The 24,321-nt window shown below is 42.7% G+C and overlaps 1 protein-coding gene across 15 annotated transcripts in view; it reads left to right on the forward strand.

Annotated features, from left to right (window-relative positions):
• neb (nebulin) overlaps positions 1–24,321 on the forward strand; it is a 266,346-nt gene that overhangs the window by 58,783 nt on the left and 183,242 nt on the right. For all 15 annotated transcript variants that reach the window (XM_067987151.1, XM_067987136.1, XM_067987143.1 and 12 more), the window contains 8 exons: positions 130–336; positions 1,753–1,857; positions 3,202–3,309; positions 9,567–9,878; positions 13,215–13,421; positions 14,673–14,777; positions 16,585–16,692; positions 23,278–23,589. In XM_067987151.1, coding sequence (XP_067843252.1) covers positions 130–336; positions 1,753–1,857; positions 3,202–3,309; positions 9,567–9,878; positions 13,215–13,421; positions 14,673–14,777; positions 16,585–16,692; positions 23,278–23,589 — 1,464 coding nt within the window. The remainder of the gene's footprint in view (positions 1–129; positions 337–1,752; positions 1,858–3,201; positions 3,310–9,566; positions 9,879–13,214; positions 13,422–14,672; positions 14,778–16,584; positions 16,693–23,277; positions 23,590–24,321) is intronic.

The raw sequence follows: 24,321 nt of genomic DNA on the forward strand, positions 1-24,321 counted from the left end.
CACTATTACTAGGAAAATGATCACCTATAAAATGTTCTGCGACTTTGTAAAATGTTTACTGTACATTCGGTAGCAGTGATAGTATGATTAAAATTTTAACATTTAAAATTATTTATTTTTTCTTTAAAGAACCTCTACAAATCTGATTACAATAACTGGGTTAAAGGCATTGGCTGGATCCCCGTTGGTTCGATTGATGTGGAGAAAGTGAAGAAAGCTGGACAGGTCCTCAATGAAAAAAATTACAGGCAGCTTCCAGACACTCTTAAATTTACCAGTGTGCCTGACTCAGTTGAAATGGTGCTGGCTAAAACCAATGCACTGCAGCTTAACGATGTAAGTTGATCTTCACAGAATATCAGACTGTGTTTTTATTACATTTCACATTTTTCTAGTGTCGTTTTGCACCTCAGTGGCTTATGCCCTTGTTCACATTACTTCAGCTATGATAGTCCATGGACAGATTGGGAGTTATCATAGAATCATAGAAAGTTACGACACAGGAGGAGGCCGTTCGACCCATCGTGTCCGTGCCGGCTGATAAAGAGCTATCCAGCTTAATCCCACTTTCCAGCACTTGGTCCATGGCCCTGTAGCTTATGGCACTTCAAGTGCAGATCCAAGTACCTTTTAATGAGTTGAGGGTTCCAGACCCCCACTACCCTCTGGGTGAAAAAATTTCTCCTCAGCTGCCCTCTAATCCTTCTACCAATTACTTTAAATCTAGGTCGCTGACCCCTCTGCTAAGGGAAATAGGTCCTTCCTATCCACTCTATCTAGGCCCCTCATAATTTTATACACCTCAATTAAATCACCCCTCAGTCTCCTCTGTTCCAATGAAAACAACCCCAGCCTATCCAATCTTTCGTCATAGCTAAAATTCTCCAGTCCTGGCAACATCCTCGTAAATCCTCTCTGTACCCTCTCTAGTGCAATCACACCTTTCCTGTAATGTGGTGACCATAACTGTACACAGTACTCAAGCTGTGGCCTAACTAGTGTTTTATACGGTTCTAGCATAACCTCCCTGCTCTTATATTCTATGCTCAGCTAATAAAGGAAAGTATCCCGTATGCCTTTTTAACCACCTTATCTACCTGTCCTGCTACCTTCAGGGATCTGCGACATGCGTGTATGAGACACGCGTGCATTTTTTGGTATCCGTGCCACTCTGTGTTCAATGGGAAGTATGCTTAATATGGGCAAAGAAAAACTCTGCCCGTTTTTCCCTCTAGTCCTCAGTGATATGTTGCACTTCTGCAATGCATCTTATCTAATGGAGTTATTAATACCTGACAGAATCCATTTTAGCAAGTTAGAATGTCAGCTTGTGCTGAGGCATGAATCAGCAACCACATGAAGGGTCACTATTTTGCCCTTAGTGGAATATAGGAGTGTTTCTACAAATGGGAATTGATTTGATTTTCTACCTACTGATCGCTGATTTTCACAGCTCAGATGCCTGTATCTTATCCCAAACAAAGTCCCATTTAAACCTGCAGTTCCCTTTCCCCTGTCCACCTTTGGTGGAAGAGCCTTCAGGTATCTGGGACCCACTCTCTGCAACTCCCTTGTTAAACACCTCTGCCTTATTACGTCACTACCCACTTTCAAAAGCATCCTCAAAATCTATCTCACTGACAATGATCTGAGTCATCTCCAATGCTCGGAATCCTTACGACATTAACTACGTGAAACGTACTGTATGGATGCAAGTTGTTGTTCTTGTTCTGACTTGGTTTTACTTTACAGAAACTATACAGATCTGGAGGAGAAAAGATCAAGCACAAGTACACCTTGCCCCCCGATGTACCTGAGTTCATTCAAGCTAAATGCAATGCCATCAACTTCAGTGATGTAAGGATCATATCGCTAGGCGTTTACCTACTTCAAGTATTCCTCTAGTGTGTTACAAATAGTTCCATGTTAACCTTTTGAGGGCTAGGATAGCATTGGTGAATCATGATTAAATGATCATCATCCTTTTACAGGACAATCCCTGGTGCACCACAGTTGAAGTAACAGCCTATTCCAAAAAAGCTGTTGGGGAATGCACACCGTAGCAGCTGCTACATCAGTGGGAACCTTTGCAAAGCATTTTCTTACATTCTTTTTAAGTTTCTATTCTGATAAAATAGTTCAAAAAAACTTTCAATAATCTAACAGCAGATAGAATGTTGTTATCACCAGTGATGTGGAGATGCCGGTGATGGACTGGGGTTGACAAATGTAAGGAATCTTACAACACCAGGTTATAGTCCAACTGTTTTATTTGAAAATCACAAGCTTTCGGAGGCTTTCTCCTTCGTCAGGTGAGCGAGTGTGGGATTCCATGGAAGGTTACCGCATTTATATTCAGAGAACAATACCTGGTGATTACAGATAATCTTTCCAACTGCCCGTTCCAACGGGCAGTTGGAAAGATTATCTGTAATCACCAGGTATCTGTAATCACCATGGAATCCCACACTCGCTCACCTGACGAAGGAGAAAGCCTCCGAAAGCTTGTGATTTTCAAATAAAACAGTTGGACTATAACCTGGTGTTGTAAGATTCCTTACAGTTATCACCAGTGGTATCATTGAGAATTCATCTGTTGAACAAGTGGTCCTGCCAGACATTTCTCTAGGTGATTATGCCCGTCTGAATTATTACCAAGATTTGATCAGTTTAATTGAAAGAATACTATCATTAAGCAGTGGCCTATACAATTTTACATAATTTATTCTTTACGAATGTATATTAGAAATTTGTGAGAAGTATTTTCTGCAAAAGGAGAGTCAGTATTCCAAAGGTCATATTAACAATATTTTTCATCCAACATCAAAAGCATAAATATGAAATAGTGCTCAAGTAAGGTTTTGTTTGGGGCTCATGATTCCTCACCGAGCTTGAGAGTTCAGTCATGGCTGCACCAAGAGGCATGGTAACTGGTTATAGGGCAGAATTGGTAGGGGCCTAAGATTTGGGATCCTTCCCACCCGCTTGGCTGAATAATAATGCATAGCACAGGCAGGACGAACTAGAGCAAAGGAAAATCAAAAGGAGTCACAAATAGACCAAAGGAAAACTATGCATGAAACCATGCTGCAATCCTCATTTATGCTACAGCTGCAAGCATTTGTGCTGAGTGGAATTTGCCAATATTTAAGTCTTCAATAAACAGTGTATTCTGATTAAAGGTTCTCTATTCTTTTACAGAATTGCTACAAATATAATTGGAAGGAATCACTGGCTAAAGGATATCACCTTGACCCTCATGCCATCTCTATTATTGCAGCCAAAGCATCAAGAAATATTGCTAGTGATGTAAGTACCCAACAACATTAGGATTTGAGGCACGGATATCGTCATAAACTACAATTCAATGAATGTTCACAAATCTATGATCCCTTCCTTTATGCCTAAAAAGTGTTAGATTTGATGGGGAGGGGGATGTATCTTGTAAAACATGGAACAGGAACAATAGCAAGTTAAGGCTCCAGATAGATGAGGTGAATGTGGGTGAGCACCTTGGGTCAGGTAGATGAGGTGAATGTGGGTGAGCACCTTGGGTCAGGTAGATGAGGAGAATGTGGGTGAGCACCTTGGATCAGGTAGATGAGATGAAAGTGGGTGAGCATCTTGGGTCAGGTAGATGAGGAGAATGTGGATGAGCACCTTGGGTCAGGTAGATGAGGTGAAAGTGGGTGAGCATCTTGGGTCAGGTAGATGAGGAGAATGTGGATGAGCACCTAGGGTCAGGTAGATGAGGTGAAAGTGGGTGAGCATCTTGGGTCAGGTAGATGAGCTGAAACTGCCAAAACTGCTCACTATTCCAGGATCATAGTAAAATGCAAAGATAACCCCTAGCTTCTTTTCTCTACCACAAACTGTCTTCTTATACCCCTCTACCCTGCTTCCTCCACCCTTACTTCCAACAACAAGTGTGAGGAGTTCATGAACTACTTTGTCACTAAGATTGAGACCATCTGTTCAGCTGCCTCTGCTGCTTCCCTCCTTTCCCTCCTTTCCCTTACTGCACCAAGATAAACTTCCCTAAGGATCCCCCCTGCCCTGGCCCTGAACTCGCATCTTTCTCTAGTTTCTCTCCTATCTCCACTCATGCCCTTTCCGAGCTCATCTTGACCATGAGACCCACCTCCTGCTCCTTCAACCCTATTCCCAGCAAACTGCTGACCACCCAACTTCCCTTCCTGGTCCCCATGTTAGCTGATATTGTTATTGGTTCCCTCTCCTCATGTACTGTCCCCCTCCCATACAAATCTGCTGTCATAACCCCCCTCCTCAAAAAACTCACCCTTGACCCTTCTGTCCTTGCAAATTACCGCCCCATCTCCAACCTCCCTTTCCTCTCAAGTCCTTGGATGTGTTGTCGCCTCCCAAATCCGTGCCCATCTTTCCCGCAATTCCATGTTTGAATCCCTCCAATCAGGTTTCCGCCTCTGTCACAAAAGACATCCTACGTGACTATGACTGTGGTAAACTGTCCCTTCTTATCCTCTCGACCTGTCTGTAGCCTTTGACACAGTTGACCACACCATCTCCTCCAACGCCGCTCCTCCATCATCCAGCAGAGTGGGACTGCACTTATCTATTCAGTCATAGCCAGAGAATCACCTGCAATGGTTTCTCTTCCTGCTCCCGCATCGTTACCTCTGGAGTCCCCCAAGGATCTATCCTTGGCCCCCTCCTATTTCTCATCTATATGCTGTCCCTTGGTGACATCATCCGTAGACACAATGGCAGGTTCCACATGTAAGCTGACGACACCCAGCTCAAGCTCACCACCACCTCCTTCAACCACTCCACTGTCTGATTTGTCACACTGCTTGTCTGTACTGGATGAGCAAAAATTTCCTCCAACTAAATATTGGGAAGACGGAATCCATTGTCTTTGGTCCTCGCCACAAACTCCATTCCCCAGCCACTGACTCCATTCCTCTCCGTGGCCACTGTCTGAGCCTGAACCAGAACATTCGCAACCTTGACATGCTATTTGACCCTGAGAGGAACTTCCGACCACATATCCACTCCATCACCAAGACCGCCTACTTCCACTTCCATAACATTGCCCGTCTCTGCCCCTGCCTCAACTCATCTGCTGCTGAAACTCTCATCCATGCCTTTGTTACCTGTAGACTTGACTATTCCAATGCTCTCCTGGCTGGCCTCCCATCTTCCACCCTCCATAAACTTGAGCTGATCCAAAATTCTGCTGCCCATATCCTAACTCGCATCAAGTCCTGTTCACCCATCACTCCTGTGCTTGCTGACCTATAGTGCCTCCAGGTTCGGGAACACCTCGATTTTAAAATTCTCATCCGTTTCTTTCAAATCCCTTCATAGCCTCGCCTCTCCCTATCTCTGTAATCTCCTCCAGCCCTACAACCCTCTGAGATCTCTGTGCTCCTCCAATTCTTGCCTCTTGCTCATCCCTGATTTTAATCGCTCCACCATTGGCGGCCTAAGCCCTAAGCTCTGGAATTCCCTCCCTTACCTTCTCCGCCTCTCTACCTGTCTATCCTTCTTTAAGGCGTTCCTTAAAACCTATCTCTTTGACCAAGCTTTTGCTCACCTGTCCTAATGTTTCCTTATTTGGCTCAGTGTCAAATTTTGTTTGAAAATCGCTCCAGGATTGGGATGTTTTACTAGTTAAAGGCGCTGTACAAATGCAATTTGTTGTTGTTGTTGAATGTGGGTAAGTAACTTAGGTCAGGTAGATGAGCTGAATGTGGGTGAGCACTTTGGAAATAGCGATCACAATATGATGAGGTTTAGGATCCGACCAGAAAGGGAAAAAGGCAGTACAAAAATTAAAACAACAGATTGCATTTTGGCAAATCTTAGAAACATGATAAGCGAGCCAGCTGAGGTGAGATGGAAGGAAAAATTAGCATACAGGACTATAGAACAACAGTAAGATTTTTTTTACAAATATGTCCGTGAAATTAAACAAAGTTAAATCCATTGGGTAAAATGATAGGCGGACTCGGTCCTTGTTCCCTGACTTGCCTTTATTTCAATGTTACAGTGCAATAAGCAGGATACAGTCAAGCTTAGGCACAAGCTCTTCAGATAGTACCCCCCTAACAGACAAAGTGTGGTCCCTTTATGCTACCTTTGCTCATACCTTGGACACGCCCACCAAAACCCACCTAACACATATAGACTGGGTATCTTTGTCTGCCATTCAAACACACTTAAAACCAACAGGCTTTGGAACAGCCATTTCCCCCACAAAGATTGCCCTGTGTTTGTTCACCTCAATTAGGTGTGAGTTTTCTCCCGTCAAACTCGATCTTGCACAGATTACTGTGTCATGTTTAGAGTGACATGTGACTTCCCTGTATTTGACTGATCTTTGTTTCCCAGACTGACTGTCTCTGTTTGTCGTTCACCAAGTAGCAAGTTCAAAGCTAATTACCTTATGTATATTTTTCCTGGGCTTGGGCTAATACCTAATTTGAATCTGCACAATAGGACATCAATTGCTAGGCAAGGACATGTCTCGACTTGTCTTTAATTGGGTGGCCGTTCAACCCTATCAGTCTTTACTGTTTCTCTTTCCCTCGTTCATGACTCAACAATCAGTAAGGAGAGAATTGTTAAAAGTGAAGTAGTACCCCAAAGAGGAGAGGATTGTCAATTTGTAGATGATGATCAAAAAATGGAAGAGGTATTTAATAAGTACTTTGCATCAGTGTTGAGAAAGTGAATCCTCAAAAGGTTGAGAGTGAGATGAGCGAAATGATGGATAAAAGGAATTTTTTTAGATAAATTAATCAGGTTAAAGGAAGGGCAAAGCACCATGGCTTAACGGAATACATCCCAGGGTCGTAAGGGAGGTGAAGGAGGAAATTGCAGAGGCCCTAGAAATTATATTTCCAATCTGTATTGAGTGTGGATATGTGCTGGAGGACTGGAGATATGCCAATGTGGTATCCATTTTTAAAAAGGGAGCCAAAGCTAATCTAGATATTTATAGGCCACCACCTATGATGAGGAAAATTTTAGAATCTCTAGTTAAGGATGAAATTATGATATAACTAAATAAAGAGCAAATAGTTAGAAATAGCAGCTTAGATTTCACAAAGGACGGTTGTGCTTGACAAACCTCAATGAATTCTTTGAGAAGGTGACAGACATAATGGATGGGGAAATGCAGTGGATGTAGTGTACATGGACTTTATGAAAGCCTTTGACAAGGTACCATGTGGAAAATTACTAGAGAAGATTAGAGGGAAGGAATTAAGGAAAGGATAGAAAAATAGATTGGCTAGAAGGGGAAAAAAACAGCAAGTAGGAGTTAAGAGCAGTTTTTCAGAATGGCTGAAAATGAATAGTGGTGTCCCACAGGGTTCAGTTCTGGGGCTATTTATGTTCACTGTATATATGAATAATTTGGATATAGGTCTAGAGGGAGCAGTGTCACATTTGAAGATGATACCAAAATAGGAGGTTTGGTGATTTTTTTGGAAGGCCAATGGAAGCTGCAAAGGGATGTTGATTAGATGGGGGAAAGGGCTAAAAAGTGGCAGATGAAATTCAGTCTCAATAACTGTGAGGTGATGCTTTTGGTTAAAAAAAACAGCAGTAACTATAATCTGAATGGAAGTAGGCTTCATGCTGTGGAAAAGCAGAGGGACTTGGGGATATAAGTTCATAAAACATTAAAGGCAGCACCTCGGGTTGATAAGGCTGTAAAAAAAAGGCTAATAAAATTCTAAGTATTATCACAAGAGATATAGAATACAAAAGCTAAGACGCTAAAGATGAGCATGTATAAAACCTGAATAAGATCTCAGTTAGAGTACTGTGCACATTATTGGTCTTCAGACTACCGGAAGAATATTGAAGCTTTAGAGAGGGTATAACACAGATTCACGAGGATGCTGCCTGGTATGAGGAAATATAAATGTGATGAAGGACATGAAAAGTTGGGGCTTTTTTCGTTAGAACAACACAGATTACGGGGTCATATAAAAGAAGTATTTAAAATTATGAAAGGATGGGACAGGGCAGATAGAATCAGACCGTTTCCAATAGTTGAGGGGTCCAGAAGAGCCATAGATTTTTTTAAAATTCATTCATGGGATGTGGGCGTCACTGGCAAGGCCAGCATTTATTGCCCATTCCTAATTTCTCTTGAGAAGGTGGTGGTGAGCTGCCTTCTTGAAACGCTGCAGTCCATGTGGTGAAAGTTCTCCCACAGTGCTGTTAGGTCGGGACTTCCAGGATTTTGACCCAGTAATGATGAAGGAACGGCGATATATTTCCGAGTCGGGATGGTGTGTGACTTGGAGGGGAATGTGCAAATGGTGTTGTTCCCATGTGTCTGCTACCCTTGTCCTTCTAGGTGGTAGAGGTCGCGGGTTTGGGAGGTGCTGTCGAAGAATCCTTGACGAGTTGCTGCAGTGCATCCTGTAGATGGTGCACACTGCAGCCACGGTGCGCCGGTGAAGGGAGTGAATGTTTAGGGTGGCAGATGGGGTGCCAATCAAGCGGGCTGCTTCATCCTGGATGGTGTCGAGCTTCTTGAGTGTTGTTGGAGTTGCACTCATCCAGGCAAGTGGAGAGTATTCCATCACACTCCTGACTTGTGCCTTGTAGATGGTGGAAAGGCTTTAGGGAGTCAGGAGGTGAGTCACTCGCCGCAGAATACCCAGCCTTTGACCTGTTCTTATAGCCACAGTATTTATATGGCTGGTCCAGTTAAGTTTCTGGTCAATGGTGACCCCCAGGATGTTGATGGTGGGGTATTCGGGGATGGTAATGCCGTTGAATGTCAAGGGGAGGTGGTTAGACTCTCTCTTGTTGGAGATGGTCATTGCCTGGCACTTGTCTGGCGCGAATGTTACTTGCCACTTATGAGCCCAAGCCTGGATGTTGTCCAGGTCTTGCTGCATGCGGGCTCGGACTGCATGTAGCAAGATATGAGATTTAATGTAAGAGATTTGGAACAGAGAGAAAGATAAACTTCTTTAAACAGAGTTGTGAGGCTGTGGAAGTCATTTCCAGGGTTACTGGTTCAGGCAGTAACTATGTCAATATTCAAGATTAGATTGGATAGGTGGATGAAGAAAATGGGATAAACACCAACACGGACTGATTATTTTGCCTACACCAATATGCCGAGCGGCACACTTCAGGCTTGTAATAAACATGCACTTCCTGCCCGCCATATTGGAGGCATAGGTACCCCTTTAGTGCCCGAAAAACGGGGCGTGCCATTCAATTTCTAGGTCTTAGTCCATGCACTGCTTGATATGGAAATAGTTGATCGTGTCTCTGGGTAATGCAAGTGGAAACGTTTTCCAATCCTAGCATTGAGGTCCCTTGCCTTGACAAGCACAAAAACAACCCTCTACAAACTCCAACCCCCTCCTAAAAAAAAAATCAACTGACATTTTCTTGAGAGCTACAAAATGTGAGTGCATATCAAATCATGACGTGAATGAACTATGAAATCTGAATTATTATAGTAACAGATTTCTAAAAGGAAACCCTAGTGAATGAATCTGAAAACTCAAGTTTGTTTCTAACTCCATTCTTATTGGTTCCAGTACAAGTACAAAGAGGCCTATGAAAAGGCAAAGGGTAAACACGTTGGCTTCCGCAGCCTGCAGGACGACCCTAAGCTGGTCCATTACATGCAAGTAGCTAAGATTCAGTCTGACCGTGAATACAAAAAAGACTACGAGAAAAACAAGACCAAGTATCACACACCGGTGGACATGTTCAATATTACTGCTGCCAAGAAAGCCCAGGACATGGCCAGCAACTACAACTACAGGCATTTGATCCATAACTACACGTGTCTGCCGGACGCCATGAGCGTGGCGCTGTCCAGGAACATGATGAACATACAGAGCGACGTAAGTCACAATGTTAAATGAGAAATACGATTTCTTGATTTCTCTCGGTGGGGAGCATAGCAGCCTCCCACCTCCAACCAGAATGGCCACTCTTCAGTGCATCAGCTCGGCTCAGTCGGTAGCACTCGTGGCTCTGGGCAGAAGAATATATGTTCAAAGCCCATTCCAAGAGCTTGAGCTCATAATCTGACCTGCCATTCCATTTCAGCACTGAGGCATGTGTGCTTCATTGTCGGAAGAAATGTCAAACCAATGTCTGCTTGTTTAGGGATTTAGCTGGATGGTAAAGATCCTTTGGCATGATTTGAAGAAGAGCAAGGAGTTGATTAGACTTGATTTATTAATTTTAGACACAGATATTGGATGAACAATGGCAATCATTATGTTACTAAAAACAAACCACCAAGAGGCATCCTCTTTATATTCCATTTTATCTTTCGTGTAAATAGATACAAGGGAAAATTACTGATGGAAATATTTTAATTCTAATAATCAGAAAAAGCAATCAAACCTCCACAATGATCCAGTGCACATCTGAACAAGTCAATGCCCCTAAAATAACACTGGGAAAGTACCACACAAACACTAAATGCCTCTCTGTGCTATTTTAGCAAACGTATTAACCCATTTATTTTAAACACCTCCAATAAAATTGCAAAGAATTTCAGTCAAACGCATTAAACTGCTATCCCATGGTGTAATTTCAAAGCCTAAGATACTAAATTTCAGTGGTTAAGATGGCACACATGATCGGAGCCTGTTCCAAAATGTGTAGGAACTAAATCGAGACAGTCTAAATTGGAATGGGTCTGACTATGGTTGGAAACTATCTGTAGACTCTGGGATCCACTTGGATCCTTGGTCCATAACAATACAAGTTAGAAGTATCAAACTATAGCTCAGGTCTGTAAAGATTCTGGAGAAGCCTGTGTCCCAAGTGTTCCATGCCCTTTCCTGCTGACTTACATTCACTGTTTTTTCTCTGGGTAGGAAAGAAAGGGCAGGAAAGGGGATATGATCTGAAAAAAATGTCCCGCTTACCTGGGATGTGAATGTAGGTAATTGGCCCAATCTTCTCTGTTTGGGCCAATTTCCACATCATCTGGAACCAAATAGAAATTGGTTCAGCACTCCACAACTGGAACACATTAGCCCAGCATTTGCTGGATCGGGGCATGCTCTGTTAATTAGACTTTTTCCCTTGCCCTTCAGTGCAAAGATTTTTGCACTGTAAGATGCTGGAAGTACGAGCTGACAACAGCATGGCGTGAGCAATTGGGCATCTGGGACCTTAGTGAACGACAGGACCAACAGTCTATCTCCTTACATAATGAGGTTTAAGGATTGAGAAAGAAACAGGGGAATAACAGAGAAGGAAAGAGGGTGAACTCGAGCCAAATCAGGTACAGAAAGAGTAATAAAGAGAGGGAAAGAAAGATTGGATTAAGAGAGAGAGGAAAAAAAAGACAGAAAGGAAAAGTAAGAAAAAAAATTAAAATTAATATTAAAAAAAATCTTTAACAACAATTTACTACCTGTGGGAATGAGACTCCACAGTTTAAATTGTTCTCTTTCTGGGCTAGAGAGGTTGATTGGCATTGCAGGAACATAATTCTCCTCATTAAAAAGGGTACCTACGTTGTTAATTACTAGCCCTAACTTTCTGTGGCGAGTTTAATTGGCAATCAATGTGCAAATGCAGCAACTTCATGACGCTCATGGGGAGGCTGAGGGTGAACTGCAGCTATCGTGAGGATAATGACTGAGCGGCGCAAATCGTCCAGCAACTTGTGGTGATTCGCAATTCACGGGGTATCTCTTCCGCGCCACAAGTTGCTGGACGATTTATACATTAATAATGGCGAGTGCTATTAAACTCACTGTTAATTTGGCAGAAAATTCTGGGCCAATATGACTTCCTGGCATATATTGTCTGTTTAAATATTATTACAGTGTTCAATAGAGATTTCAGGAGCAGGCAGGTTTGCTTCTTCCTGCCCCTCCCCTTCCCCCCCCCCCCTTTAACTTACATTATTAGAATGGCTGTGTACACAATACTAGGTCCAAATGTAGAATCATAGAATCATAGAAGTTTACAACATGGAAACAGGCCCTTCGGCCCAACATGTCCATGTTGCCCAGTTTATACCACTAAGCTAGTCCCAATTGCCTGCACTTGGCCCATATCCCTCTATACCCATCTTACCCATGTAACTGTTCAAATGCTTTTTAAAAGACAAAATTGTACCTGCCTCTACTACTGCCTCTGGCAGCTCGTTCCAGACACTCACCACCCTTTGAGTGAAAAAATTGCCCCTCTGGACCCTTTTGTATCTCTCCCCTCTCACCTTAAATCTATGCCCCCTCGTTATAGACTCCCCTACCTTTGGGAAAAGATTTTGACTATCTACCTTATCTATGCCCCTCATTATTTTATAGACTTCTATAAGATCACCCCAAAACCTCCTACTCTCCAGGGAAAAAAGTCTCAGTCTATCCAACCTCTCCCTATAAGTCAAACCATCAAGTCCCGGTAGCATCCTAGTAAATCTTTTCTGCACTCTTTCTAGTTTAATAATATCTTTTCTATAATAGGGTGACCAGAACTGTACACAGTATTCCAAGTGTGGCCTTACTAATGTCTTGTACAACTTCAACAAGACATCCCAACTCCTGTATTCAATGTTCTGACCAATGAAACCAAGCATGCTGAATGCCTTCTTCACCACCCTATCCACCTGTGACTCCACTTTCAAGGAGCTATGAACCTGTACTCCTAGATCTCTTTGTTCTATAACTCTCCCCAACGCCCTACCATTAACGGAGTAGGTCCTGGCCCGATTCGATCGTGAATGTGACAACAAAATCAATGTTACTTCAAGGTGAGGAAGCATTTTTTCAGAACGTTCTCTCCCAGGCTTTCCTTCCCCGTTATGACATAAAAGAATGCCCATGTTATCGTTAAGACACTATTTACAGGTAGAATTAGCTGGTTCGGTTGCAATTTCCAGTTTTTTGGAGGAGTTGTAAATTAGTTTCTCCCTTTCCCTGAATTTAGCAACATAGGAATAGTCATAGGCCATTTAGCTTCTCAAGTCTGCTCCGCCATTCAATTAGATCAAGGCTGGTCTGTACCTCTTCTCCATTTACCTGTCTTAGCTCAATACCCCTTGATACACTAAGCTATCAAAAATCTATCGATCTCGGTCTTGAAAGGTCCAATTGTCCCAGCATCCATAGCCTTTTGGCTCATAATACTTTGCTGTGCTTGCATTTTTGTTCTATTTGATACCATGAAATGTGCTCAAATATTTCTACAAATCTTCATTTTGCCAGAATCTGTATAAGCAGGACTACAATTGCTGGCAGAAGGGCATTGGCTGGATCCCAGTTGGCTCACTAGAGGTGGAGAAAGTCAAGAAAGCTGGAGATGTCCTGAGTGAGCATAAATACCGTCAGCATCCAGACACTCTCAAGTTTACCAGCGTCCCTGACTCCATGAATATGGTTCTTGCCACAAGTAACACAAAGCAGCTCAGTGAAGTAAGTGTGTTTGCCTTACACTCAGTTCTGTGGGCTCTACTCGTGTACCACGATTTTAAAAAAGTAATGATGTTGAAATATAAGGGTAGATTTTCATCTTTGGGTGCTGGGTGGATGCCCAGCAGGTGTATCGTGCATGAGGTGCACTGCATCTGTATGAGGATAGGTTGCTCTTGAATTTCCAGTCCTGGGCCATTTGCATGGTCAGGGTGCACTCCTGGCTGAACCTAATGCCAGAAAGAGGACAAGAAACAAGAACATGACCGTTCTCTGGACAGGCCTGTATCTGCGTTCCTGGCCACCAGCCATCAGGGTTCAAAGGCCATCTGGAAGGTTGGGGGGGGATCCCCCCCAAAAATTGACAAATATCTGTTGCAGCCAATCCATCCTGGGGCTGCCCCCAAGGTTCCAGCAGTGTGTGAGAATCCCAAGAGAAGCCCCTTGGCAGGTTTCTTCAGGCACCCCTCTCATAGGGTAATAGGGTTCACAGTGGGCAGTTGATGAAGAAAGTGAGGAAGAGTGGGAATCCCACCTTCTGCCACATTCGAATCATTATTCGGGGCCTCTATCTACTCCAGGGACGGGCCCAGTACTGCCCATTTGGGGAAATCCCAGGATAACATAGTAATGGCAGGGACCTGATGTAATGGGTCTTCATTTTTTCTTCTTCTTTCCTGCACCTGGGAACTGAATGTTTCCCAAGAGCTGTGAAAATGGAAATCTCCCCTATATTCATAGGTGAATATAGGAGAGATTTGAAGAAGGTCAACCATTTGCAAATGGAGAGTTATGTTTAGATAAGATTTTGTTACTGGAAACTTTTATTAGGCATAGTAATAGATTGAAGGTTGGCTTTTTGTTTGAAATCCTTATGCTCAGTTTGTCCTGCAGCAGATTTATGAAAAACCATAAGTTGACCATTTATCAAAAAAAATGTAATTCATAGTTTAAGATTTCATCAGGTTGTGAATGAACATTCTGATTGTTGTCTTGATTCCCTAGTAAAAGTTCCCAGTTAATGTGGCTGTTGATAAATAATAAACAGAAAGCATGTATTTATCAAAAGCTCATCAGATGTTTTTTTTATCATGAGGGAGAATTGACAATTAAAGAATTCCTAAGTTCTTTCATTTATTACAGGGATGCAGATATTAATATAAGGGTCTTCAGAAACAACACAGTTTTCTTTCGGCACTGAGCATGTGTTACCTTTGCTCCGAATGTTAATGACTTTCCTATTTTGGCTTTCAGCTGAGCTACAAAAAGTCCGGCGAAGACATGAAACACAAGTATACTCTTTTCCCTGATTATCCGCCACTCATACAGGCTAAGATCAATGCTCTCAATTTAAGTGATGTAAGTACCCAGGGAAGTAAAGTTTTTACTTAGCAAGAATTAAATTGGAATAACTCGCTTGAATATTTCAGTATCATATATAATTAGACAAAACATTTTTACTAGTCAACTGTGCATTATTTCTCAATAAAGCTACAGTAATGACAGTCTTTCAGTATGAATGGTATCATGTGGCATGAGGGACCTGGCAGTTGGCATCTTGACTAATAACTGCTGCTGACATATAAGAGAAACAACCAAAACTGAATAAATATGTATCATGAAGTGAAAATATATTTGCAAGGGCAGAGTTTACCACTGCTCTCCATTGAAATACAGCCTTTCTGTCACACCCAGGTATCCGTTATTCTCTAAATCTTCTCACCTATTTGCTATAAATATCAAAATAGTCCAAAGATAGAAATAGTCCAAATGTCCTTCAGAAGGAAAGCTCAGAACATGTTGTTAATGCCTCTAAATAAGCAGGTCTATAACATGGGTGTTAATAATTAAAAAGCATCATTAGAATTTATTTTATCTAGAAGTTAATTTGTTAACTAGAATAATATTGTCAGTATTTTCTTGAATAGAAGTATTGTAATAAATACCAATTGGCTATCCAAACTTCTTCCATCCAAATTGTTTGACTGTCTATTTGTCACTAAGGGAGTGAGGAGAGGGGTTAGGAGACATTTCTTTACACATAGAGTTCTTGGAGCATGGAATGCTTTGGGGTGTGGTTGAGGCAGAGATTATTGGGATAGATTTTGTCTTCACTGTCTGGGACGGTAATTTAGCAGAGCATAATGCCCATCATTAGAAAACCTGCTTGACCTTCATTCCATTGGAATCAATAGAATGAAAATCAGATTCTATAACAGGTGGATGGTCCGTTCTGTCGGATTACCACCCAGGCGGTGAAGACGGAAATCTATCCCATTAGATCTTTTAAGGGAAAAGTGGATAAATATTAGAAAAAAGAAAAGAAACATCTTGCATTTATATAGCACCTTTCATTATCTCAGGATGTCCAATAGCGCTTTATAGCCAATGAAGCACTTTTAAAGTAGGGGAAGTTTAAAAGGCAAAATGAAGGGAACAGGACAGTGGAATTAGTTTTGGATTGCTCTAGAAAAGAGCCAGCACAGGCATGAAGGGCCAAATGGTCTCCTTCTGTGCTGTAAACTTCAATGGTTCTATCTGGACTCAAGTCAGCAAAACTTTCCACAGTCTTGCCTCACTGATGGGGCCTTGCATGCAGCGGGCAACTTATCAGAAAATTGCACGCACGATTTTGCAAACCACAATTTTCCGATAATGCCTCCATTGCGTGCGGTGCAGGGTCCTGGAAAACTTTGCCCATTGATTTGTAGTCCTCTGTTTTGAGATAGTTGAGCAAGTGCAGAAATATTTCCTTGACTGGGCAGGGAATGTTGTGACCATTGGTTCTGAGCCATTGGAGAGGAAAATTTGCGTCAGCAAATCACATTTTTCCCACCCTGAGGGCTACAATTTTCCTGTTTGCTTTACATGGATCTGGATTTCCAAGTTTCAGCTCATCCAGCTGTGCTTTGATCTCATCTAGTTTTGATAACAAGACTTTGGAATTTAGTACAATTTAAATGTGAAATACTACAACAGGCCAATTTTAAGCAACTCTTTTAAAATCGCCTGGATGTGCTGTCATTTGGAGTATTATTTGGTAAGAATGCCACATGAATGCCATTTGAGTTTGTGTTTATTAAGCTGATAATTTATTATGTACCACAATCTTCCAACATTGGACCACAATCTATCCTAAAATGATTCTTCCCGTTTTCTTTTCAAGCACCTCTATAAGCAAGACTGGCACAAGACTCTAGCTAAAGGTTACGATATGCGGGCAGATGCCATTCCAATTATCGCAGCCAGAGCTTCAAGAAACATTGCAAGTAATGTGAGTAACTTCACTTTATGGTGCTTACATCTAATTCACTTAATAGAGTTCTTTGATGGAGTATTTGATGTGTGGCTCAAAGAGCGGTGTGGGAGACAGGGGTTTCGATTCATGGAACACTGGCACCAGTACTGGAGAAAGAAGGAGCTGTTCCGTTGGGAGGCGCTCCACTTAAACCGGGTTGGGACCAGCGTCCTGGTGAATCGAATAACTAGAGCTGTAGATAGGGCTTTAAACTAAAAAAGTGGGGTAGGGGTTAGGTGAAGGGAAATTTAGAAATCTAATGAGAAAAGTCAAGGCAACAGAGCAGTGTAGAGATTTGGGTAAAGATAAGCAGAGTGTGGCAGCAAGGGACAGAGAGTTTGCATCAGCAAATAAGGTCAAAGCAGGAAAAAATGGTTAAAAAGTAAAAACTAAAGGCTCTTTATCCGAATGCATGGAGCATTCATAACAAGATAAACGAATTCGTTGCACAAATAGAGATAAATGGGTTTGATCTAATAGACATTATAAAGACATGGGGCTCAATTTTTGGACCCCTGAGCCAGCGGGTTCATGGCGGGGGGGTCTCCATAAATCGGGGATTCCCGGAGCGGGTCCGGAGCCCGGCTCCAACCCGCCCACTTCCGGGTTCCCCAGTGATGCGCTTACATACGCGCGCAGCCCCCGCATGCGGGACCGGCGGGATGCCACTTAAGGTAATTATTTTGATACTTCAGGTCGTTAGCAGACCTGATTGACATGATATTTTAGGAGGGGTGGGATTTTAATCTCAACTGAGACTGTTTCCCGTACTGGGGGAAACACTCCCAGTTGAAATGAACATGTTGCAGCCATCAGCCTGTGGCAGCTGCAAAGGTCCATTTGACAGGTGTGGGGGGAGACCCTCAATCGTTGCAGGAGGCCACTCTGTCACTTTGGACAAAGTTTGGCCTGCACCACCCTCCTCCTAACAATAAAATTCACAAACTTGCACACTTGCCCCGGTGTCCAGACACATGTACCTACCTTGCGGACCCCCTGAAACGTACATCTTCCGGATGGGGGCCGCCGTAGCTGCAGTCAAAACCTTCTCGGAGGACGAACAGCATCACCAGCCTCGCTGACCACGCTGTCCACCTCTGACACGTGGAGCTCCACAACACAGTGCTGTGACACATCCACCTGCACAGTAGGAGGGAGGGCAACAGCAGAGAGAGATGCGTCGCAGAAGGCACTACCCTCGCCACAGGGTCCACAGACCGAGGCTCAGCTTCCTGGACCTCTCTGAGCAGCAGTGCATACGGAGGCTCAGAGTCACTTGACATGTAGTCGTGGACATCTGCAGCCTCCTTCATGCCGAGCTGCTCCCGACTGGTCTGAGCACCATCTTCTTACCTGTCACTGTCAAAGTCACCACTGCCCTCAACAACTTCTCCTTCGCATCCTTCCAGGGTGCCACCTGGGACATCGTCGACGTCTCTCAGTCGTCTGCACAAAAGAGCCCTGCAAATACACCTACACCCACTCTGCAGTGACACAATGGGTGGCATCAGTTGTGGGTCTTCATAGTGATCCTCAGGAAAGGGCATTATTGCACAAACCAGACAAGATTCGCAAAGACGTGGCAGTAGTGGTGACAATATAATATGTAATGTGAGTTTATCAGAAATCAAATATAAGTAAAAACCATGACAAACCCTCAAATACCCTTGTGCATCCCCTTCATGCTCACGACATGTTTGCCTTACGCTTCCTACTGCACATATGTGGTGCATGCCCTGTGGCTGCAGCACAGGTAGTGGCAGGTTGAGTGAGGCTGACCGTGAAAGAGATGCATGAGAGGGTGAATATGAGACAGAGCCATGAGACTGTATGAGGATTGGGTTGAGTGGTAGTGGCGGGATGAGTACTGGCGAGGTGAGTAAGTGCAGGTAAGATGAGGATGAGCTTTGAGTGGGTGTGAGGGGTGATGTGATAGAGTAGTGTTGGCAGTGCAGAAGGAGATGTGGGGTGGGGGCGGTGATGTGGCAGAAGGAGTGTAGGGGAATGAGTAAGTGTACTCACTTCAGCTGACCTACTTAGGTCGTTGAAGCGCCTCCTGCACTGTATGCAGGTGCTTGATATGTTGGTGGTGCAGGTGACCTCCTCTGCCACCTCGAGCCAGGCCTTCTTGGTGGCAGAGGCAGGCCACTTCCTCCCGCCCGCCGGGAGGAAGATCTCTGTCCTCCCCCTCCTCCTCACCCCATCCAATAGGCATCATTAAACCTGGGAGCAGCCTTCCCCCTGGGCTGCTCCATGCTGTAATTTTGCCTATTTTCTGCAGCATCAGTCAGTGGAGGAATGCCCCTTTAAATAGGGCTCCTCCAGCTGACAGCCTATGATGCGCCTGCACAGTCTGCCCGCTGCGCAGCTTTCCAATCAAGCTGCGATTGTGTGCGGAGCACCCCGATTTCACTGGGCGCATTACCCACGCGCCCAGTTGACCCCCCGCTGCCAACCCGACTCCCTCCTAATATCGGGCCCATGGTTGCAAAGTGACCAAGGTTGGGAACTAAATATTCCAGGGTACATGACATTAAGAAAAGGCAGGCAGAATGGAAAAGGAGGGGGTGTAGCCCTAATAATAAAGGATGACATAAGGACAGTGGTGAGAAAGGATCTTGGCTCAGAAGATCAGGAAGTAAAATCAATATGGGTGGAAATAAGATATAACCAGGGGCAGAAAATTCTGGTGGGAGTAATTTGTAGGCCCCCTAATAGTAGCTATACCGTTGGACAGAAATAATAGGAGCTTGTAACAAAGGTAATGCAGGAACCGTGGGGGACTTTAATCTTTATATAGACTGGGCAAATAAAATTGTCAAAGGTGGTCTGGAGGATGAGTTCATGGAATGCATTTGAGACAGTTTCCTAGAGCAATACATCATGGAACCAACCCAGGAACAGGCTATTTTAGATCTTGTATTGTGTAATGAGACAGGGTTAATTAGTAATCTCACAGTAAAGTATCCTATGGGGAAGAGTGATCATAATATGATAGAATTTCACATTCAGTTTGAGAGTGACATACTTAAGTCAGAAACCAGAGTCCGAAACTTAAATAAATCCAATTACATCGGTATGAGGGGCGAGTTGGCTAAGGTAGATAGGGAAATTAGATTAAAGGGTATGACAGTTGATAAACAATGACAAACATTTGAAGAACTATTTCAATATGCTCAACAAATACACATTCCATTGAGAAATAAAAATTCCACGGGAAAAGTGATCCATCCGTGGCTAACTAAAGGAGTTAAGGATAGCATAGGATTAAAAGAAGAGGCCTATAATGTTGCCAAGAAAAATAGTAAGCCTGAGGATTGGGAGAGTTTTAGAAACCAGCAAAGGATGACCAAAAAATTGATAAAAGGGAGAAAATAGAATATGAAAGTAAACGAGCAAGAAATATAAAAACAGATTGTAAGAGCTTCTACGCGTATGTAAAAAGGAAGAGAGTAGCAAAAGTAAATGTTGGTCCCTTGGAGGCTGAGACAGGAGAAATTATAATGGGGAATAAGGAAATGGCAGATGCGTTAAACAAATATTTTGTATCTGTCTTAACAGTAGAAGACACAAAAAGCATACCAGAAAGAATGGGGAACCAAGGGGCTAATGAGAGTGAGGAACTTAAAGTAATTAATATCAGTAGAGAAAAAGTATTTGAGAAACTAATGGGACTAAAAGCCGATAAATCCCCTGGACCTGATGGCCTACATCCAAGAGATCTAAAGGAGGTGGTTGCAGAGACAATGGATGCATTGGTTATGATCTTCCAAAGTTCCCTAGATTCTAGAATGGTCCCAGTGGATTGGAATGTAGCAAATGTAACACCGCTATTCAAGAAAGGTTGGAGAGAGAAAACAAGGAACTACAGGCCAGATGGCCTAACATCAGTTATCAGGAAATGCTGGAATCCATTATTAAGGAAGTGGCAACAGGGCACTTAGAACATCACAAAATGATTAGGCAGAGTCAACATGGTTTTATGAAAGGGAAATCGTGTTTGACAAATTTATTAGAGTTTTTTGAGGATGTGACTAGCAGGGTAGATAAAGGGGAACCAGTGGATGTAATATATTTGGATTTTCAAAAGGCATTCGATAAGGTGCCACAATAGGTTGTTACGCAAGATAAGGGCTCATGGGGTAGGGGGTAACATATTAGCATGGATAGAGGAGTGATTAACAGTCAGAAAACAGAGAGTCGGGATAAACGGGTCATTTTCAGGTTGGCTTGCTGTAACTAGTGGGGTGCCACAAGGATTAGTGCTTGGGCCTCAGCTATTTACAATCTATATTAATGACTTCGATGAAAGGACCGAGTGTAATGTATCCAACTTTGCTAACGATACAAAGCTAGATGGGAAGGTAAGCTGTGAGGAAGACGCAAAGAGTCTGCAAAGGCATATAGACAGGTTTAATGACAGGTTAAGCAATAAGGTAGCAGATGGAGTATAATGTGGGGAAATGTGAAGTTATTCACTTTGGTAGGAAGAATAGAAAAACAGAATATTTTTTAAATGGTGAGAAACTATTGGTTGGTGTTCAGAGAGACTTGGGTGTGCTCGTACAAGAAACACAAAAAGTTAGCATGCAGGTATAGCAAACAATTAGGAAAGCAAATGGCATGCTGGGCCTTATTGCAAGGGGGTTGGAGTACAAGAGTAAGGAAGTCTTACTACAATTGTACAGATGATTCACCTGACGAAGGGGATAATCTCCGAAAGCTTGTGATTTTAAAATAAATTTGTTGGACTATAACCTGGTGTTGTAAGATTCCTTACATTTACAATTGTACAGGGCTGTGGTGACACCTGGAGTACTGTGTGCAGTTTTGGTCTCCTTATCTAAGGAAGGATATTCTTGCCTTAGAGGCGGTGCAACAAAGGTTCACTCGATTAATTCCTGGGATGAGAGGGTTGTCCTGTGAGGCGAGGTTGAGTAGAATGGGCCTATACTCTCTGGAGTTCAGAAGAATGAGAGGTGATGTCATTGAAACATGTAAGATTCTGAGGGGGCTTGACAGGGTAGATGCTGAGAGGTTGTTTCTCCTGGCTGGGGAGTCTAGAACTAGGGGGCATAGTCTCAGGATAGGGGGTCGGCCATTTAGGACTGAGATGAGAAGGAATTTCTTCACTCAGAGGGTTGTGAATCTTTGGAATTCTCTACCCCAGAGAGCTATGGATGCTGAGTCGTTGAGTAATTCAAGGCTGAGAAAGATAGATTTTTGGATTCTAGGGGAATCAAGGGATATGGGGATCGGGCAGGAAAGTGGAGTTGAGGTCAAAGATCAGCCATGATCTTATTGAATGGCGGAGCAGGTTCGAGGGGCCGTATGGCCTACTCCTTCTCCCACTTCTTATGTTCTTACGGTAAGTAGAGAGAATCAATCCGTGTCCTATACATGGATTTTCAGAAGACATCTCACCAGCTAAAATTAAGGCACATGGAATTGGGGCAACCTAATGCATGGATAGGAAATTGATTGGGAGATGGGAAGCAGACACGAGATAAAAGGGAAATTTTTCGATTAGTAAGTATTGACAGGTTGTATTCTGCAGGGATTGGTGCTGGAGAAATTATCTGGAATTGGGAATAGAGGGGAGTAAGACCTAGTTTGCAGATTACACTATAATGAATTGTGAAGTAGAAAACAGAAAATTGCAGAAGTACATGGAAACATTAAACAAGTGAGAGGTGTGATGGTAGATTCAGTTTATGCCACATGAGTAGTAACCAGACATTAGAATGGCTGATGGGAACACAATCTTAATGAAGAAACATAGAGGAAGGGGGATTTTGTGGTCTGGGTATATAAGTCATTAAAAGTTAGCTCACAGGGGCCAAAAGCAATCAAAGAACCTATTGGGATAAGGTGCTTCATCACAAGAGGCATAGAATATAAAAGCAAGGAATTCATGCTGCAATTATACAGGGCACTCGAATATTACGTTTAGTTTCGAGCACTTCACCTGAAGAAGGATATACTTGCCTTGGAGGGAGAACAGCAACGATTTCTTTGCTCAAAGGGTGGTTAAAGTTTCCAATTCTCTGCCATAAACTGTTGTTGAAAAAGAATCAATAAACTATTTTGAAAGAACGTCAGATAATTGCTTCAATAAAGTGGAATATTAAAGGATATGTGGAGCAAGCAGGAGAGTGGGATTAGTCTAGGTGGCTCATTTGGGGAAAAGTAGCAGTTGGATGTTAAGGTGCTGGAACGTATTGTGAATTATTTTAATTGCATTTGAACCTTCGTTACAATAACTTGTCATGAATTACTTTCATAGTATACAACATACATTATGCCATTTACATGGTGCATTGTGAAAGTGAGTGAGCAAAATTTTCTAATATTGTACCTGTTTGGGGCGTAACTTAATTTACATAGAAAGAAATGCGATTACTTGTGGTATCGTTCCAGTGAAGGAAGTACTGTGTATGATTAACAAAGATACTTATTTTAATCAGCATATAATACCACAATAAAAGCTCACTATCATGTGTTAACACTTCTAAAATTTAAACAGGTATTAACTTTCTCCTGCAAATTTTCTCATTACAGTATAGATACAAAGAGGCCTTTGAAAAGGAAAAGGGTAAACAAGTTGGCTTCCGCAGCCTGCAGGACGACCCGAAGCTGGTCCATTCCATGCATGTAGCCAAGATTCAGTCTGACCGTGAATACAAAAAAGACTACGAAAAGAGCAAGACCAAGTATCACACACCGGTGGACATGATCAATATTACTGCTGCCAAGAAGGCCCAGGAAGTGGCCAGCAATTGCAACTACAAGCGCCTGATCCATAACTACACGTATCTGCCAGATGCCATAAGCGTGGTGCAGTCCAGGAACATGATGAACATACAGAGCGACGTAAGAAATCCAATTTTACCACATGAAATAAGGCCGAGATAAATCAGTGGAATTCACAGCTGTGTCTCTTCTAGTTTGAAACCAATACACTGTTCCCTCAGTGGTCCTCTATTAAATACTTTATTAAGGATGTCAAGGCCTTGGAGAGGGTGCAGAGAAGAATTATCAGAATGATACCAGGGATGAGGGACTTCAGTTATGTGGAGAGACTAAGGGAGCTGGCATTCTTCTCCTTAGAGCAGAGAAGGTTAAGGGGAAATTTAATAAAGGTGTTCAAAATTATGAAGTGTTTTGATTAAGTAAGGAGAAATCGTTTCCACTGGCAGGAGAATCGGTAACCAGAGGTCACAGATTTATATGATGTGGAGATGCCGGTGATGGACTGGGGTTGACAAATGTACAGAATCTTACAACACCAGGTTATAGTCCAACAATTTTATTTCAAATAAAATTGTTGGACTATAACCTGGTGTTGTAAGATTCTGTACACAGATTTATAGTAATTGACAGAGGAACCAGAGGGGAGGTGCGGAGAAACTTTTTTACGCAGTAAGTTATGGTGATCTGAAATGCACTCCCTTAAAGGATGGCGGTAGCAGATTCAATAGTAACTTTCAAAAGGGAATTGGATATATACTTGAAAATGAAAAATTGCAGGGCAATACAGAAAGAGCAGGTGAATGGGACTAATTGGATAACTCTTTAAAAATTCCAGCAAAGGCACAATGGGCT

This window comes from Heptranchias perlo, chromosome 7, assembly GCF_035084215.1.
Source record: "Heptranchias perlo isolate sHepPer1 chromosome 7, sHepPer1.hap1, whole genome shotgun sequence".
Classification (NCBI taxonomy): domain Eukaryota; kingdom Metazoa; phylum Chordata; class Chondrichthyes; order Hexanchiformes; family Hexanchidae; genus Heptranchias; species Heptranchias perlo.